The following is a 16,829-nucleotide window of genomic DNA, read 5'->3' on the forward strand; positions in this document are numbered from 1 at the left end:
CCAGCATCCCTGGAGTTGGGGAGGAGCCTGGTCTCTGAGGAGGAGCCTGTGGCCTCTGCTGGGTCTCATCTCCTCTTAGTTTTCTCCTTCATGAATGGATGTAGGATCCGTGACCATGTGAGAGGTGTGGTGGGCAGGGGCAACCGGCGGCTGCAGGGGCCACTTGGCACCCTTAGGGACCATGGCTGCCTCAACCCAGGGAGAGGGGGAGATGCCAAGAAGGGTGGGTGGGCCTGAACCCCACAACCCTGTGCCGGATTCCACCTGCATAGACAGCTTGCCCTGCCCACTGGGGGCAGGTATCAGAAAGGATCAGGCCACGGGGTCATGATGCAGCCCTCATAGTTGACAGCTGGGCTCATGGCTCTCCCTGTAGGACCTAGAGGAGACTCATCTGCAGAGACAGAGGTGAGCCCATCCTCCTCCCCAGATGCCCAGAGCCAGGTCAGGACAGGCTGCTCAGAGGGGCTTGGGTTCCAGGAGGTAGGAGAAGTCCCTACTTAAGGCAGAGACCCTGAGGATTCCACAGGTGGCTGGTGGGGGGCGGTGTCCAGGGTTATATGAAGATCTGGGGCTTCAAATTGACCTGCTGCCTCCATGGGAGGGTGGGAGACAAGCCCAGGTGGTGTCTAATCCACCTGGGTCCAAATCCCCCTCTGCCTTGTCCTGGGAGAGTGGTGGCCTGTCTGGGTCTCAATGTGCCTGTCTCTAGGGTGGAATCAGGCATCTGAGAGGGAGGTGTCGCTGGTGTTGATGGGACCCAGAAGTGAAGCAGGAGAGTGCTGGACCTCATGCACCCTCCATTTCCCCATCAGTAGATGAGGATTCCAGACCCAAAGTGTCCAGAGGCCGTGCGACACAGTGGGAGGACCACGGGCCTTCCCAAGGCTGTCTGCTCCTACTCTGTGCCAGGCTCTGCTGGAGGGGCCCCATCCTGCCCTCTCAGAGGTTCTGCTCTCCCTGGAGAAGCAGGCTAAACAAGAGAATAAGGAGCCAAACAAGAAGTGGAGCCAGGCACAGTGGCCCAGGCCTGTAACCTCAGCTACTCAGGAGGCTGAGGCAGGAAGATTACCTCTGGGGAGGCCCTCCAGGAAGGAGGACCTGCAGGCAGAGCCCGGGCCCAGAGCAGAGCAGGTGCAAGGTGGAAGGAAGCTGTGGGCTCTGAAGGTGGGGCAGCCGGAGGAAACCAGGCTACAAGTGTGGCAGGGCCAGGGGTACAGGTGGCATTCAATTCCCCTTGTTCCAAGAACCCAAGTGACATCCAAAGTACACTTGCTTCTCTCATAGGGCTGGCACTCAGAAGGTGTGGTAGCAGTGCCTGGCACATAAGCAACATGATATGGACAGTGAGTGAGTGAGTGAATCCTGGCCAGCCCTTAACTCACTGTGTGACCCCAGGTGAGTATACTCCTCTCCCTGGTCCTGTTTCACTACTGCCAAGACACCCTCTGAATCATGATTCTCTTCTCAGGCAGTACGTATCGGGCACCTAGCTGCATCAGGCCTTACTGTGGGCTGCATCTTCTTCCCGGGACGCTGCAGATGCAGCCAGCACCTGACTCTGGGCTTGGTGTGCCAGATGAGGCCGTCAGCCGCCTCTGCTACCTACAGCAGAAGCTGAGCTCCAACATCTCTGCTGTGGGCCTGTCCACTCCTCTCTTCTGTTTTTCTCTTTTTTTCTCCTGTGTTTGGACCTGAGGAAACCTTTCTGCTCAGGAGTCCTGATCTCTAAGCTCTGTCCCTGGACTGGCACCAGGAGCTGCCAACCTGAAGGCCGTGCAGGCAGTGGGCTGGGATGGGCACAGGACACCATGGATCCTGTTTCTGAGACCCCGGGAGCCACCTCCCCCAGCTCAACTTGGGGCCCTTCTTCCCAGGCCAGGGGTGGCCTCTTGTGCCTGTGAGGGAGGGGTTGGCCTTGGGGAGGAGGAGGAGGAGGAAGGACAGGGAAGAGGCGGAGAGCCAGCACCTGCCCATGGTTGGCTAATTGTCACTGTTCCACAGGTGAGCAGTGGTGTGTGCCTGGGCCTGGGCTATGGGGGCAGAGCAGGTGACTGAGGCCCAGGTCGCCCAGACTTGTGGGTACGGAGGCTTGAGGCAGATGCTCCTAGCAGCCCTCTTGCCAGGGTGTCCAGCTGAGGGGATTCTGGGGACAGACCCACAGTGGAGTGGCTTATGGCTCTGCAGGCAGAGGCCCCTCACTGCCCCTGTTGGAGCCTTGGTCTCCTAATCTGGCAAAAATAGGAAGAGCAGCCTGCGGCCTCCAGACCAGGCCCCACTGGCACCCGGCAGGTCTGCGCGGTGAGTGACAGAGCCTGAGAGCAGGCCCTGCCTCAGGCCCACAGTGACATGGAGCTGAGTGCCCTTCGGCACCTTGCCCCTGATTCCTGGCAGTTTTACCTTCTGTGGACTGAGCTGTACCCTCTGCCACCCAGGGGTGGCTGGGAACATGGTGATTTCAGACTGCAGCAACGGCTAACGTTTATCAGGATATTTCACAAGAAAGAATACCCGGGTTTCCTTTTTTTTGTTTGTTTGTTTCTCTTTTCTTTTTTTCCCCGGATTTCTTTCACCTCTAGAAAACACTGGAAGCTCCCTCTGTCTCTCAGGCCCACACTGGGGGAGGCTCCCCACATTGTCCAGCACTGGCCTCGGTTCACCCGCACAGCCACTGTGAGGTCCTGGAGCCCTGTCTCCCTTCCCGTCCCCACTGGGCTGCTGCAGCTGGAGACAGAGGTTGGGGTTACGGGCCCCACCCTGGGAACCCCACAGCAGTCTCTGGACCCCCACAGACGGCATTCCCTATTGGAGTCACTGTGCCCAGGGGGCCAATTCCAGCTGATGGCTCCGTGAGTCTCACAGGCTTCATCTGTCCGTGACTGTTTCCCCCCCTCAAGTGGGAACATCCTGGGGTGGTGATGAGATGGCAGGAATGAACGCAGCTATGGGAGCAGGTGGAGCCGTGTTAGGCCCAAGCGAGGGTGTGAGCCTCGAAGAGGCTGAGAGTAGGAAAGTGACATCGGGGCTGCTCCAGCCACCACGTGGGGCCCTCATACCTCCTGCACCTGAAGCCCTGCCCAGGCCCAAGCTGGGTGGGGCACTTGATGCATTTGCTTGAGAGACAGTCAGAAGGACCAGGCCCCAGCTCCTAGGTGGGCGCATGGAGCTGCTTTGCTTCCTCGAGCCTCAGCTTCCTCAGGGTGAAGCAAGACCAGAACATCCCATCAGCACAGCGAGCACCAGGCACACGGCCAGGTGTAGCAGGGACTCCACGCACAGTGTCCTGGGGCCTCCCCACACAGCCCAGGAATCTCCTGCAGGAGCCGGTTCCCCCACTCTGTTCCCCCACCTTGCCTCTGCCCCACCCCAGCTCACTATGCCCCGGCCCCACCTTACCTGTGTCCCCATCTACCTGTGACAATCACCCATTTCTGGCTCATGCCCACCCTCTCAGCCTCCCAGGTGGGCACCCCACGTCTGCCCAGGCGTCCCCTCATAGTGCTGTGTGGCTGTTAGACCCCCGTCATCAGTCTCTAACTCCCCCCCTCCCACTGGTCCCCAGGGCTCTGATGCACAGTACCCCCACCTCATGACCTTTGTCATGTCCCCCACGTCTTGTACGCAAGACCCCAACACCCTTGGTTGGACCAGAGATGTAGAAGTGCTGGGCCAGGGAGTAGCCCATGCAATTCTGTCACCCTTGCGTCATCACCTTCCTGGGGGGGCCCTGAGGCTGTGCCCACGTGCTGAGAGCCAGTGTTCATTTACACAGACAAGCACGGCATCCACCCGTGAAGGGGACAGCCACAGTCTCCCACGCCCACCACACAGGGCCAGGGCCAGCCTCCCAGCAGTGTTTCTGAGTGTGATTGCTCAGGAACTGTGAGTCCTGTGGGACAGGGCAGGTCCACCCCTTGGTCCCTCCGTAGGTAGCTCAGACAGGGCGGCGAGCTGTGAGGCAGAGCCTCGGAGAGGGCAGAGAAGGAAGGTAGAGCCCCAAGAAGCAAGTCCCAGTCCAGTTCCACAGGGGCCAGGGCAGACCCCAGGCAGCACTGCCCACTCCAGGAGCAACGGCAGACCCGGTGGGAAGTGGTCCTCGCTGGGCAGCACCCACACAGCCTCCTCTGTCTCACGAGCCAAAGCGACCACAGGACCGACTCAGAGGACGTTGCCTTTGGCAGTAGCCCACGTTCCCTGCTCCCGTCACACTGCTGGGCTGGAGCCAGGCTTGGGCTCTTTCCTGAGACGTGCTGGGTGACTCTGGGCAAGCGGGTGGTCTTCTCCGGGCCTCAGTTTCTCCTCATCAAAGCAGAGAGACCCTCCAGGGTCTGAGCCGTCGGACTTCCCACAGCCCCACCCCCACAGTGCTTCACTTCTTCATGTGGTCAGACGTTGCCTCCCAGGAGAACAGAGGCTCCACGTGTCATTGTCACAGAGAGCAAAGCTTTGCTCAGGAAGAAGCTGTGCCAGTCGGGGCCTGGGGCTGCGGGGCACCAGGGCTCTCCTGGGTGGTGTCCCCGTGGGCAGCAGCACGCAGGGCTCCCAGCCAGCTCTGCTGCAGCTCCCTGGAGGGGGCCCTGAAGTACCAGCGCTGCTGACCCTGCTGCACCTTCCACAGGTGTCCCGCTGTCAGCCCCTCCTCGGGGTCTGGAGTGCCCACCGTGCAGCCAGACAGAGGGATGGCGTGCGGCAGCCGGCCATCCTGCTGCAAGAGAGAGGGTCACCACCTGAGCAGGCCCCTAGACTGCCATGCCCAGTGCCAGGCCAACTCTGAGCCGGATGGACCTGTGGACATGCCCGCATTTTCCTCGACAGCAGGACAGGCGGCCCCTGGGAGGACGCTGGCAGGGGGCCTTGCCCACCTCACCAGAACCCCAGGCCCCATGGCTTCCCTCTGATTCCCAAGTCCCAGGGAGCCCCTGTGACATGGGCAGTCAGTAACTGGGACTGAGAGGGACTGAGCAAGAGTTCCTGATGAACGAGGGGGCATGTGGGCTTTGGAGCTGCACCTGCCACGTTCTGTACTCCCAGCTGCGTCCAGCCAGGGCGAATGAGCAGGTGAACAAACAAGTGTGTGTGGGAGGGAGGGGCCAGCCCTCTGTGCACCCTGCCTGCCCCTCATCCCCTGGTTGGCCCTGGGGTCCTGGCATCACGGGGTTCTGTCTCCTCAGGGTGGGGAGGAGGGTTATTCTGGGCAGCTGGGAAAACTGAGGCCTAAGACCACAGAATAGGTCAGCCCCAGGAGGGTGACCCAGACTTGCTGTGAGTGCTGCAGGCCTGAGATTCTGGGCTGTGAGGAGAGGCAATGACCTGGGGCAGGGAACACATACCTCGCTGCTGCCACGCAGGTCCAGCACCCGGGGGTCCGATGCGGGGATGGTGGCCCATACCTCAATCCAGGATGTGCCATTGTCTGACAGCCACAGGGGGCCGCAGATGAGGCTGGGCTGGGGATCCACAGCGGGTGGTTTCTAGGAACACAGAGACAGGTGAGGTCACTGAACTGTAGAGGTCTCTCCCTTGAGGGGCCAGAGATGCTCAGAAGGAGCTGGCCACAGAGATGCGGCTGAGACCTGGAGGGAGGCTGGGTCCGGCCTCACTTGGTTCCAGGGGTCACTCCAGGCAGTCCGAGGGGCTCAGGTGCCATAAAGTCATGAGGAGTTTGTAGAACATGGGGAGTGAGGCCACTGGGTCAAAACCTCAGGAGAAAAGCCTAACAGTAAGTACCAAGTGTGGGTCACCATGCAAAGGACCCTGCCTGTTTCAGTTCTTCATACACCACGTGCCACATATAAGCACACCCACCACACAAGCGTACACACACAATTCCCATGCCACACACACATACAACTCCCTCACCTGCCTCACACACAGGTCCTTGTGATGTGCTCTAGAGCTGCTATGGAGAGGAGTCCCTGAGACATCTACACATGGTTCCAACACCATTTGCTAGATCTGGTCTCCTAAGACCTGGTGGCCCTTTGAGGCCTGAGCTCACCCTCCACAGGTCTCCTAGAATACGTGTCAGTATTGACAATGCAGAACAAGGTGGGCCCAGGTGGGCAGGGCACGGAGCATCCTACTGGGCCTCCATTCTGCCCTGGTCCTAATATCCTTACATCTGTGACCTCTTAGAGCAAAAACCCAGAGAAGGGACCCCTGACAACTACGAGCCAGGATGGTCAGGAGCTTCGACAACACATTGACCCCAGCCTATCTGGCCACCCAACTGAAGCCTTAGGAGGAAAACCAATGTTATAAACAGTTCCCAGGAGACCCAACTTCTTGAAGCTGGCGCTGAGAACATCATAGTGTGTCAAGTGGAGAGAAAGGGCAATACATTTTTCTGGAAAAGCATGTTTTCCCTTTCTCAAATTTCCTAGGACTTCAGAAAGTAGGGACTGTGTTAGAAAAGTGGCCATATTCAGGGGAAGTAGGGTGGGGAGCTGGGACTTCCCACGTGCCTCCAGGACCTGCCTGTCCTAAGGACTAGCAGGGAGGCAGGCCATCGGGTAGACCTCAGTGCTGGACTTGGGGGCAGCTCCATACTAATCAGGGCCACAGGGAGTGGAGCTGACACGGGTTCCCATCTAACCCCTGGGTAAGAATGATTCTCAAGCCTCCGCCCTGAGCCGCCCTGAGAAGCCCAATGTGCACTTACTTTGTATGATATTTTGCTTTCAATTGGCAATCACTCCAACTAGCTCTCCCCGGTTCCAGGACCTGTGAAGTCCACTGAGACCCCTTCCCCATCATTTCCAATCTGAGGAACCAGGGCCACCCACCTCTGTGCTCTGCTTGGAATCAGAAGGAGCCTCAGCACTGGGACTTGCAGGGGCTACCCGCTCTGCCAGGAAACACCCTCTGCAGACCCGGCTCTGTCTGCTGTTCTCAGCCTTGAATTCAGAGCACTTCCCACAGATGACCTGCAAGACACAGAGCACCTGTGACCCCGCAACCCAGGCAGAGGAGAAGGAGAGACTCAACAACGTGGGAGGAGTAACGGCTTGGCCTAGAATGAGGAGGGGGCCAGGAACCCCCTCTAAGGGCAGAGCAAGACTGGTGCCCCCATGTCCTGTCCTCCTTACCTGGATGACCCAGAGTTCAAGGATCTGTATGCAAAAAGAATGGGCTGAGCCACCAAGCACATGAGAAGACCCCAAATCACTGGTCATCAGGAAAACACAAATCAAAACATAAGGAGAAACTACCTCACACCCTTCAGGATGGCTATTATTAAAAAAAAAAAAAAATAGCCAGGCATTGTGATGAACACCTGTTATTCCAGTGACTCGAGAGGCTGAGGCAGAAGGTTCGAAGTTTGAGGCCAGCCTTGGCAAGACTATGTCTCAAAATAAAAAGGTCAGGGGATGTAACAGTGACAGAGCACCCCTGGGTTCAGATCCCGATGCCCCCCCCCCTGACACACACCCACATAACAAGTGTCGGTGAGATGGAGAAATTGGAAACTTTTTACTATCAGGGGGATGTAGAATGGCACAGCTGCTATGGTACAGTGTGGTTCCTGCTCAAAAAATTAAACATAGAATTACCACAGGAACCAGCAAAACCCCTCTGGACATACACCAAAAGAACCAAAAACAGGAACTGGAAGAAACAGGTGCAGAGCTCCTAGCAGCACTGTCCACAATCCCTCAAAGATGAAGGTGACCCAAGTGTCCATGATGCATGAACAAGGACATCCATGCATAAAATGGAATACGGAAGAACATGGAAATAAGCCAACGGGTGCCCCTTTGGGACTCTTCCAGAGCTCTCACTACCCTGGACCCCATCCCCACTGGCAGACTCCTCCATTTCTCTGGGCCTTGTCCCATTGTCTCTTCTGCCTCAGTCTTCCTCCCTGTACTGGGTCGTCTCCCCAGAACACGAGCCTCTCCTCCTGACCCAGCTTCTCTTTTCAACCCTGGGCATTTCCATGCCCTGACTTGACATTGCCTGGGTCACACCAAACTTGGCCTCCCTGTGGTCAAGGATGATGCTGGTCTCAGCCCTGAGAGCCCTTGCAGCATGGAACCACCCCTCCTGAGATGCTCACTCCTCTCTGGGCCATCTCCCCTGCTTTCCTGACCCCCATCTAGACTGGGGCTCCCACACGGCTCCCTCCCTGGGCACAGCCAGCTGAGCCCTCCCAACCTGTCCTGCGCACTGTCAGATGCCAGGCCCCTCCCCACTCCACCTCAGTCAGCTGACCTGGGCTCCTCCCTCCCTTCCAAGGCAGCCCAGGCTCTGGATAAGCACCTCTCACATCCTCTTCCATTCCTTCCTCGCGAGAGACTCCAGCTGTCTCCCATCTGCTTTCCACCAAGATGCCAGCACAGGAACCCACAGTACAAACCTTCCAGAAGCTCCATCTTCCACCTGACCTTGCTGGCTTCCCTGACCCAGGCATAGCTTGGGCCTGAGCCACAGCCTATGGGCCATCCTGTACTCCCCACACCCTTCTCCCCAACTACTCAGCCATTCACCCTTCCATCCATCCCACCACCCATCTATCCATCATCCATCCATCCATGTAGCCACCCACCCACCCACCCATCCAAGGACTCATCCATTTATTCCTTCCTCTTCTAGACCCTGGCCAGCATGGCAAGGTTTTACATAAAGGCGTGACAAGGAACACCTGCAAGAAACAGACTGTTGCCACCCTTTGAAAAAACATCTCCAAGTTATCTGTGGTGAGATCCACTTGCTAACAGATGTAATTTTAATACCTTAACCCAAAAATACTTGAATCATTGGTTTCTTCCTCCCTCCCCTACCCCTGGTACTGAGGATGGAACCCAGGGGTCCTCTATCATTGAGCTACAACCTCAGCCCCTGTTATTTTTTTACTTTGAGACAGGGTCTCAATAAGTTACCCAGGCTGGCCTTGAACTTGTAAACCTCCTGCCTCAGCCTCTGGAGTCACTGGGATTACAGGTGCGCTCCAGGGCACCTGCTCCTCAGGGACAGTTACATGCTCCGATAGTCCACTCTCAGGAGCAAGGGATCTGGAGGTGAGTGAAGAGGGATGGAGATGGTGTGGGTGTTTGTGGGGGTCTGTCAGAGATGTCCCTCTTCACAGGGGCCCTGGGCACTGGGGCGGGGGTCAGCGGGAGAGCGCTCCACCGTGGCCACACCCCTCCCCGCCAGTCCCTCCTCTGCTCCTCGGGCGAGGACACTACCATCCCTTTGTGCTCAAGGTCGCCCAGCTAGGGGCGCTGTGGTTCCAACTCCAACGTCTTTTTCGTTGCAAAGAATGTTTGTCAGTCACTGGAGCTGACGGGAGAAATGGGATCAAGCTTCTACTGCAGAGGGACAATCTCATGCTCAAGGACATCTGCGTCCAAGAGGCGGGATCTGGAGGTGTCCTTATGGGGCTGCCACGTGGTTCTGAGAACTCACCAGCTGCACGCATGCGCCGCATCTGCCGCTGGCTGGCAGGGCTCAGCTCCTGCCCTTGAGGACTTGTGAGCACCTGGCAAGGGACCCCTGCTCGGTGTCGGAGCCCTCCCTCCCTGTGGCCCCCACTCACTGCCCCGCACAGCTTGCAGTGATGCCTCCTCTTGGTGATGGAGTTGAAGGCCTCGCCGCAGCTCTTACAGCTCTGCCTCTCCCTGTCGCGCTTGGCCTTCGACGAGAGTTTTCTGGACTCGAGCTACAAAGACGCACACGGTGCCATCAGCTTCCACGAGTGTCTTGCAGCACGCTGCCCCACTGAGGAGCGGAATGAGCTAAAGAGTCAAGGAGGCCAGATCCCCCTTCCTGCGCTGACCCCCAGGGTCCACCCCCGTGCATCACATCCCATCAAGCAACGGTCCAAGTGGATCAAGAACTTTATGTTCGGAACAACTCGGCCAGTGACTATCTGGTGTGTCTGAGAAAAAATATCAGCGGAGCCCAGGCTGGAGGGAAATGGTGCATACTGGGATGGCAGTCTGCACAGATGGCATGTGGCACCAGGCACCGGGGTGTCCCCATCTCCGACCCTGCAGCTATTGGAGATTCTGAGCCCATCTTTCATCCAGCTCTGAATTGGGCACTCAGGCAGGTCCTCCCTCTGCCACGTGCCTAAAACATCCATATGTGCTTGTGTATCAGTGTGGGAGCGTGTGGGAGCACACAAGAGGAAACCGGGCAAGCCCAGGCCCTGCTCAGGGGCTGGATTCCTTGTTCTGTCTCCTGCAATGCTACCTGAACTTCCCAGAGAGGTTGGTGGCATGGAGGACAGGAGCAGCCTTACCGAGGCTGCAGCTGAGCCTCAGTCTCCCTGTCTGACTATGACCAGTGACAGTCCCCAGGCTCCTGCCCTGGCCCTCATCAGCCAAGAGGCCCTGGATGAGTCACTTCTCCTCTCTGAGCTTCCATTTCCTCATTTGTAAGGTGGAGCGAGTAACTGAGGCCCAGGGCAAGGAACGGACAGTGAGAAGGAAAAGGACAGCATAGAGGAAGGGGGCCATCTCCGGGGTCTGCCATGGCTCTGCAGCCTCTGTCCCCTGCCCACCTTCAGGGTGCCCACATTCCTCTTTCTCAGGTGAGAAATCAAAGGGCCAGGTGGAAGGAGTGGTTGGCAGTCAGGTGGCCAGACAGCTCGGACCTGTGACTCTCAGGGACCTAGGGTAGCGGACCCTTCCATGGCACCCGGTAGGCAGCTGAGAACCCAGGAAGCTGTGGGGCCATCAGGGAATCAGGGGGATGGAGGGAAAGCTGTGACATGATGGGGCATGTGGCCAACAGCTCAGCCCCCAGGATCAGTGGAGGCCCAACCCCGCCAAAGTTCAGAAGAAAATTCCTGGGGCAAGGAGGCCTACTCAGGGCTGGGGACAGTGCCCTGGGTTCTGACAGCCTCCTTCATCAGGCAAGTCTGCCATGGTCAGCCCACAGAGCTAAGCCAAGCCCTAGGACGGGGGCCCTAGCACTTCCTGGCTCCTACATAATAAGGCCATGGCCCATCCCTGATGAGGCTCTGCCCCTGACCACACTAGTTTCTCGACGCAGAGATCTGGTTTGATTTGTAGATTGCAGTGACCAGAGGGGGAGGAAGCCACCTGTGTGGCCAGGGATGGGTCTACTGGCCAGCCACACTCCCCCCTTGGAAGAGGTTACCAGGCAGTTTGACCCAAGGAAAAGGCTCAGATTCTCTGCACAGGTGTCAGGATGTCTGAAGGCTGGACCCAAGTCTTTCCAGGATGTTGGCCCCGATAACTGGTTAAGTAATTCCGCCCAAACCACCCAAAATGTGCCAACGTCGACCCAGAAGTTGGTCTCCACCAAGGGCCAACAGGGCTGTTCCCTAAGCAGTTCTTCTTCATTGGAGTTAGCTGCACATCAGGGAACTGGGGGGAGAGCTCCATAAGACAGACTCAGACCCCAATCAGTGGCCCTGATGGAGTCACATCGGTTATATCAGACAGCGGAATGACACAGCATGAGAAATCCAGGTGGACACAAGCCAAGGGCACGGCACAGGGTCTTTCCTACAGGAGGCGGTCAGCAGAAGCCAGGCCGGGCCCCTCTACTCTTCTTGGGATGGCTCTTTCCTGGAGCACAAGGTGGGCCTCCTCCAGGAAAAGCAAGTCCCGCATTGTGAGGGAGTCCTTGGCACAAGGGTGGCCAGGGTGGGGTCCTTGCTGGTGCCTTGGGTCTTTGTGTCACCACCCACAGTAGGTCTGGCACCCTGGGACCTTTTGCACTCTGACTTTTCTGTGGACACAAGGGGACTTTTGCAGAATGAGGAAGGCTTTGAGTTCTGCGGGGCCCCTTACAAAACTTCCTGGTTGGGGTTTGGCTTCCCTTTGGAAAGAGGGTCTTAGAGGGACAGTACCTCTAAAGACATCTCAGCCCAGGAAATGAAACCACTGTACCATGGGTAGATTCATTTTCCTTTCTACATATGCTAAGAAAAAGCTTTTAAATTTGGAATTCTGGAGCAAAGATCACTCTTCGGTGTCAGAATTAAATTTTTCTTTTGAGAACCTTGTAAATGCCCACTGTGCGTATATATGTCCCACCCTGTTTGCTCAGTGCAGGTCGACAGACGCACCCTGAGCCATCCCAGGTCTCACCGAAAGCTCAGCTCAGCTCAGCTCTGCTGGGGATGCGGTGGGGGTGGAGACACCCATGGGAAACACACAGTGATACCTACTGGGGGCAGGGGACGCCTCAGCTGTAGGCCTATTGTTGGAGGTGGGGCAGGCCCCAGGTTTGTGCAGGTGAAGGGACAAAGATAAGGAGACCAGAACTGCAGTTGTGACCCCAAGAACCTGGCTGTCATGGGGTGAATGCTACAGAACCTGCAGAAGGCTGAGCCTTCTCTGGGCAGGAGAAGGCAAGTGGGGTAGACCAAGCAGTCATTTGGCCACGAGTACCATAGTGACCACAGTCTTACCCAGGGAGATGCCAGGCATGGATTGACGTAAGGAGGTGGGCAGGCATTGAAGCGCCTATTGTATTAGGCACCCAACAGCTTCCCTCTCTCCTTCCAGGGGAAACTGAGGCTGGAGGAGGTAACACTTGCCTGAGCCTCACTCCTTGGCCAATTCTGAGTCCGTGTCTTTCTACAGGGTAAACCATTTTAAAACATGACCTTTTTGGTTCCTTCCAGCTAGAACACTTCTGATCTGGGCACTGGCCCCCAATTAGCCCTTGCCATGGACTGTTCCACCTGCCCCATGCCCCTTGGGCCAGACCTAAGCGTGGCTTTTCCTACAAACAACCCAGTCCTCCTCACCCAGGGCTTCCTTGACCACAACCCCACCCACTTCTGCTTTTTCTCCATCTCTAGGGCATTGAGGGTCCCATCTCCATGGCGTGGGGGCTCAGCCCCAGGGAAAGCAGCACAAATAAGAAACTGGTGGCTTCCCAGGGTGCCCACAATCCTAGCTACTCCAGAGGCCAAGGCAGGAAGATTGCAGGTTAGAGACTAGCCTTGGCAGCTCAGCAAGAACCTGTCTGAAAAAAAAAAAAGTGGGGGGCTATGGATGTTGTTCAGTTGTAAAGTGTCCCTGGATTCAACCCCTAGCACTAAACAAGTGGCTTTCATATGCCTTAGTGACCAGTGATGCCTCCTGAGGCCCATCCCAGGCTGAAGACTGGATCCAGTCCAGGGCATCATCATGAAGATGTGGGCTGCTTGGGAGTGTTCGCACACAGTTGTGTGAGCTGTGGAGTCCCCTGCTGACTGTGAGCATGCACCCTTCTGGCAGCACAGTCTGTGGGTGCAGCCACACACTCACAAGTACCCACTGTAAATCCCTATAAATAAATCCAGGAAAGGGACCAGGAACCACATGGGTCTGGGTACCATCAGCCTCACTCACACCGTTGAGCAATATGAAAAGTTGCCCATGAGCTGATTCACATGGGCAGAGCAGACAAAGGGGCAAAGGCTCGGGGCCTGGCAGAGCAAGGGAGTCCAGGGCATCTCAGGGAGCAGGGCAGGAAGCAGGTACAACCAGACAAGAGCTGAGCCAGGCAGCCAGCTGGGAGCTTAGACATTCGTTTCCCTGCCGGTGCCTGTACCACCCTCTGACTTTCTGACTTTCAGTTTCAACAGAATTGACCCCCAGGATGCCTGCTGTGTGGGCAGGCAGCAGTGCCACTGAGGAAGGGGTCTCTCCTCTTGCCTGCTTGTCTTGAGCGTCCCCCTTCGCCTCCTCGTCCCACCCCTGAAAGGCCCCAGCCTTCCCTGAAGCCTCAGGAACTTCCACAGGGTTGTCTGACGCCCATCCAGACACCCATGAGACCTGGTGAAGCTCAGGTCCCAGGGAAGGGGATGACACCAGCCAGGCCACCCAGGCAGGCCTACCTGGCCAGGGCTTCACACTGCTCCGTGAAGTGGTAAGTGATGTCACCCTACCAAAGAGGTATGTGCCTCTCCTCCCAGCCTTTCCCTGCTCTTCACCACCAGGTGGCCCTGTCCCCACAGGGATTCCTTGACATCTGCTTCAGGGCCAACACATTTCACTGCCCTGAACCTGTTTCCTCCCCCACAGTGGGACTGGCTGTGACACAACTCCAGAGTAGCAACAGGACTTCGATACCAGAGACCTCAAGGGCTGGCCATGAATGGGCAGGCTGAGTCCTCAGCTGGCCTAGGCCTCATCCAGGTAGGCCCACACCTGTCCCTGAGCAGTGAGACGTCTGGGGTGTGTGAAAGAGAGACAGAGACAGACATGAGACACAGGAGGATAGACAGGGAGACAGAGAGGAAGTACAAGGAGTGAGGCAGGTGTGCAGAGAATGTAGGGCTGTACTCTGTGGTGGTGTCTGGAAGACTCCCAGGGAGGGGAGGAGCCCATGTCTAGGCTGGGGCTGGGGATAGCCAACCTGAGCCCGGAGTACAGCAGGACCCAGCAAGGTGCCTAGGAATGGCCTTACCAGCACTCTGGTCGCAGCAGCCACCCAGGGTGCTCCTGGGCTACCTGTGGCATCAGTGTTAGTGAGTGTCGGGCCCCAGTTAATGACATGGCTCCAGGTGCTGGTGCTCACTGGAGCAGGAAGTCACTGGGGGACTTCACTGCGCTTCTTTCATCTCCCACATTAAATGGAGGGAGAGGGGCCTCTCAGGGGAGTCCCTGGCTGGCAGGCATATGGCCTGGCCCTGAGTGTCACCCTTGGGGGCTGCTCTGACTTAAGGGAGATGAGAACACAGGAGGAGAGAGGTGAGAGCACCAGCTTAGGGTGAGAGTCTGAGGCCAGGATGCTTTACTGGGGTCCTCCTAAGGACCTGGTACCTTGCTGCTACATTACCAGGGGGAACCTAAAGAAACCTGCTAGCTTCGCTTGCTCTTAGTTGACTTAAAATCACTAATTCTGGAGGTCACACAACTGGGCGATCATTATCAGTCTCCCAGTAGGTTTTTTTGTAGGTAACAGCTCTGACATGTGGACTATTGTGATTATGGCTGCCCAGGTTATTTTCTAGGGACTGAAAAGCAGCCTATGCTGAAAACTCTGACTCCTCATCCAGGCCTGGCACGTGTTCTGTGGGAGACTGGACAAGATGAGAACACTTGGCATTGGCCTTCATGTTATGCCTCTCCCCTTTGTTCCATTTTAACCTTTGGGTCAGATTTTTATACTCAGCTCTTGATGTGGACATGCTGGTCATTTGAAAAGTGTTTTGTCCCAAACTACAATGTAGGGTAGACTTGCCTGGTCTGTCTGTCTGTCTGTCTCTCCCCCCCTCCCTCCTTCAAGGCTAACGGCACTTGCCAGCCACCATGACTGGAAACACCAAACCATGAAAGGTGTAAAAAGAGGTGGCACCAGAGTTCCTCCAGGATATTTAGACGAAAACAGTCCTTCCCTTAATAGCCTAGCCCTCTGCCCTGTTACTCCTCCTAGTCTGTATCTCCAACTCCTCAAGTTCCTGAAATGGAAAAGCTATTTTGTGAGCAAAGTTCCCACTTCTCCATTCTTTGGCGGCTGAATAAAGCCTTTCTTTCTCCCCAACACTCGTCTCTTTGACATTGGTTTTTCCGTGGATGATCTTCTGGACCTGGGTTCAGTATGATTACATGTTTTGTTAAGGCCTAAATTTTACACGGAACAAGCACAAATGTTCATGTAGAGCTCAGAGAATTCCCTGCACAGTCACACAGCCATGTGACCACCACCAACAGACTCCCTCGTGGCCTCTACCAAGAGCCCCAGCAGTGACCACCTCCAGGATCCAAGTCACCAGAGCCTGGTCTCAGACATAGCTTCCAATTGCACACCCTGGCCCGGAACACACTGGGGGGAGGGGCAGGCTGACCCCTGAGCTTTGCTTGACCCCTGACACCTCCTTCCCCTGTTGACTGCTGGGTGTGGGTCACTTACCCCTATGGCACCCCCACTGCCATCGGTCACCAATGCAGGCTCCATGGAGCTTGTGCTCACCATCTAGAAAGGAATTCAGAGGCTGAATGTAAGGTGGCTCCAAGGCCACATGGCTGCATGTTCTGTGCAGCAGGGGGTCACTTCCTCAAACTCAGCACCTCTGTGCATTGGGGTAGGAGGTGCAAGAGAAAGAATCAGCAAAGTCTAATAAAGTCTGTGATCTGAGTTCGGGGTGGAGCTATTCCCACAGAAGGGGCTGCTAAGCAAGGCTTGGCAAGCTGGTCCATCCTGGATGCACCTCCACAGAGCCTGGACCCAGGGCATCACGTTTCCTCTTCCCAGGGGTCCTTGCTATGCCCCTAGCCCCCACCCAGCACACTACCCAGGAACAGACACTTCCAGGCCTTCCTCACAGCAGGCTGAGATCAACCTCCTTGTTCAACTTTCTCTCCCAGATAGGAGGGATGGCCAGGCTCTGCCTTGGCTTCAGCCCTGTCTTTTCCTCCTGGCTACTCAGTGGAGACCCTGCAGCAGGCCTCCTGCACCGACCCAAATCCACATGGAGTCTACCCCCTGTCCCCCAGGGCAGCTCCCCAGGGAATCAGAAGAGCTGCCCTCAATACTCTCTCCACAGGGCTCTGAGCTGACATTTCCCGGAGCATGAGGGCAGAATTCGGGGAGAATTTACAACTGCAGAAAGATGTCTGCAGCCATTGGACATCCTGGGTTGGTCACAGTGGCATATAGGAAGGGCACGGGGGCTCAGTGATGATGGCGATGAGATGACAGTGATCTAGGTGTGTCCCTGAGCTTCTGTGAAACTCAGGTTCCATGGGCATTAAGACAAGACCCCTCCACGCACAGGGCTGGCATGCAGATGGCAAAACACAATAAGGTACTTCTTCCACACAGGCACGGACCCCCAGACTGTGGAGCCCAGCAGGCTGCAGGGGGCACTCCGTCAAGGGCGGGCAGGTGAACACATGTCTGAGCTCCCTTCC

At 56.7% G+C, this 16,829-nt stretch overlaps 1 protein-coding gene across 12 annotated transcripts in view; it reads right to left on the minus strand.

Annotated features, from left to right (window-relative positions):
- Positions 1–3,747: 3,747 nt before the first annotated feature.
- The window catches only part of Fgd3 (FYVE, RhoGEF and PH domain containing 3), a 43,433-nt gene continuing 30,351 nt past the window's right edge, over positions 3,748–16,829 (minus strand). For 10 of the 12 annotated variants that reach the window (XM_046457703.2, XM_046457699.2, XM_046457698.2 and 7 more), the window contains 5 exons: positions 15,829–15,891; positions 9,539–9,661; positions 6,786–6,926; positions 5,331–5,471; positions 3,748–4,705 (listed from right to left, as the gene is read on the minus strand). In XM_046457703.2, coding sequence (XP_046313659.1) covers positions 4,451–4,705; positions 5,331–5,471; positions 6,786–6,926; positions 9,539–9,661; positions 15,829–15,891 — 723 coding nt within the window. In that variant the 3' untranslated portion in view covers positions 3,748–4,450. The remainder of the gene's footprint in view (positions 4,706–5,330; positions 5,472–6,785; positions 6,927–9,538; positions 9,662–15,828; positions 15,892–16,829) is intronic. The other 2 variants (XM_046457705.2, XM_046457706.2) reach the window with 2 other exon arrangements.

Source organism: Marmota monax, unplaced genomic scaffold (genome assembly GCF_021218885.2).
Source record: "Marmota monax isolate L192 unplaced genomic scaffold, Marmota_monax_Labrador192_F-V1.1 WCK01_AAM20220418_F8-fsc00231, whole genome shotgun sequence".
In the NCBI taxonomy this organism is placed as follows: domain Eukaryota; kingdom Metazoa; phylum Chordata; class Mammalia; order Rodentia; family Sciuridae; genus Marmota; species Marmota monax.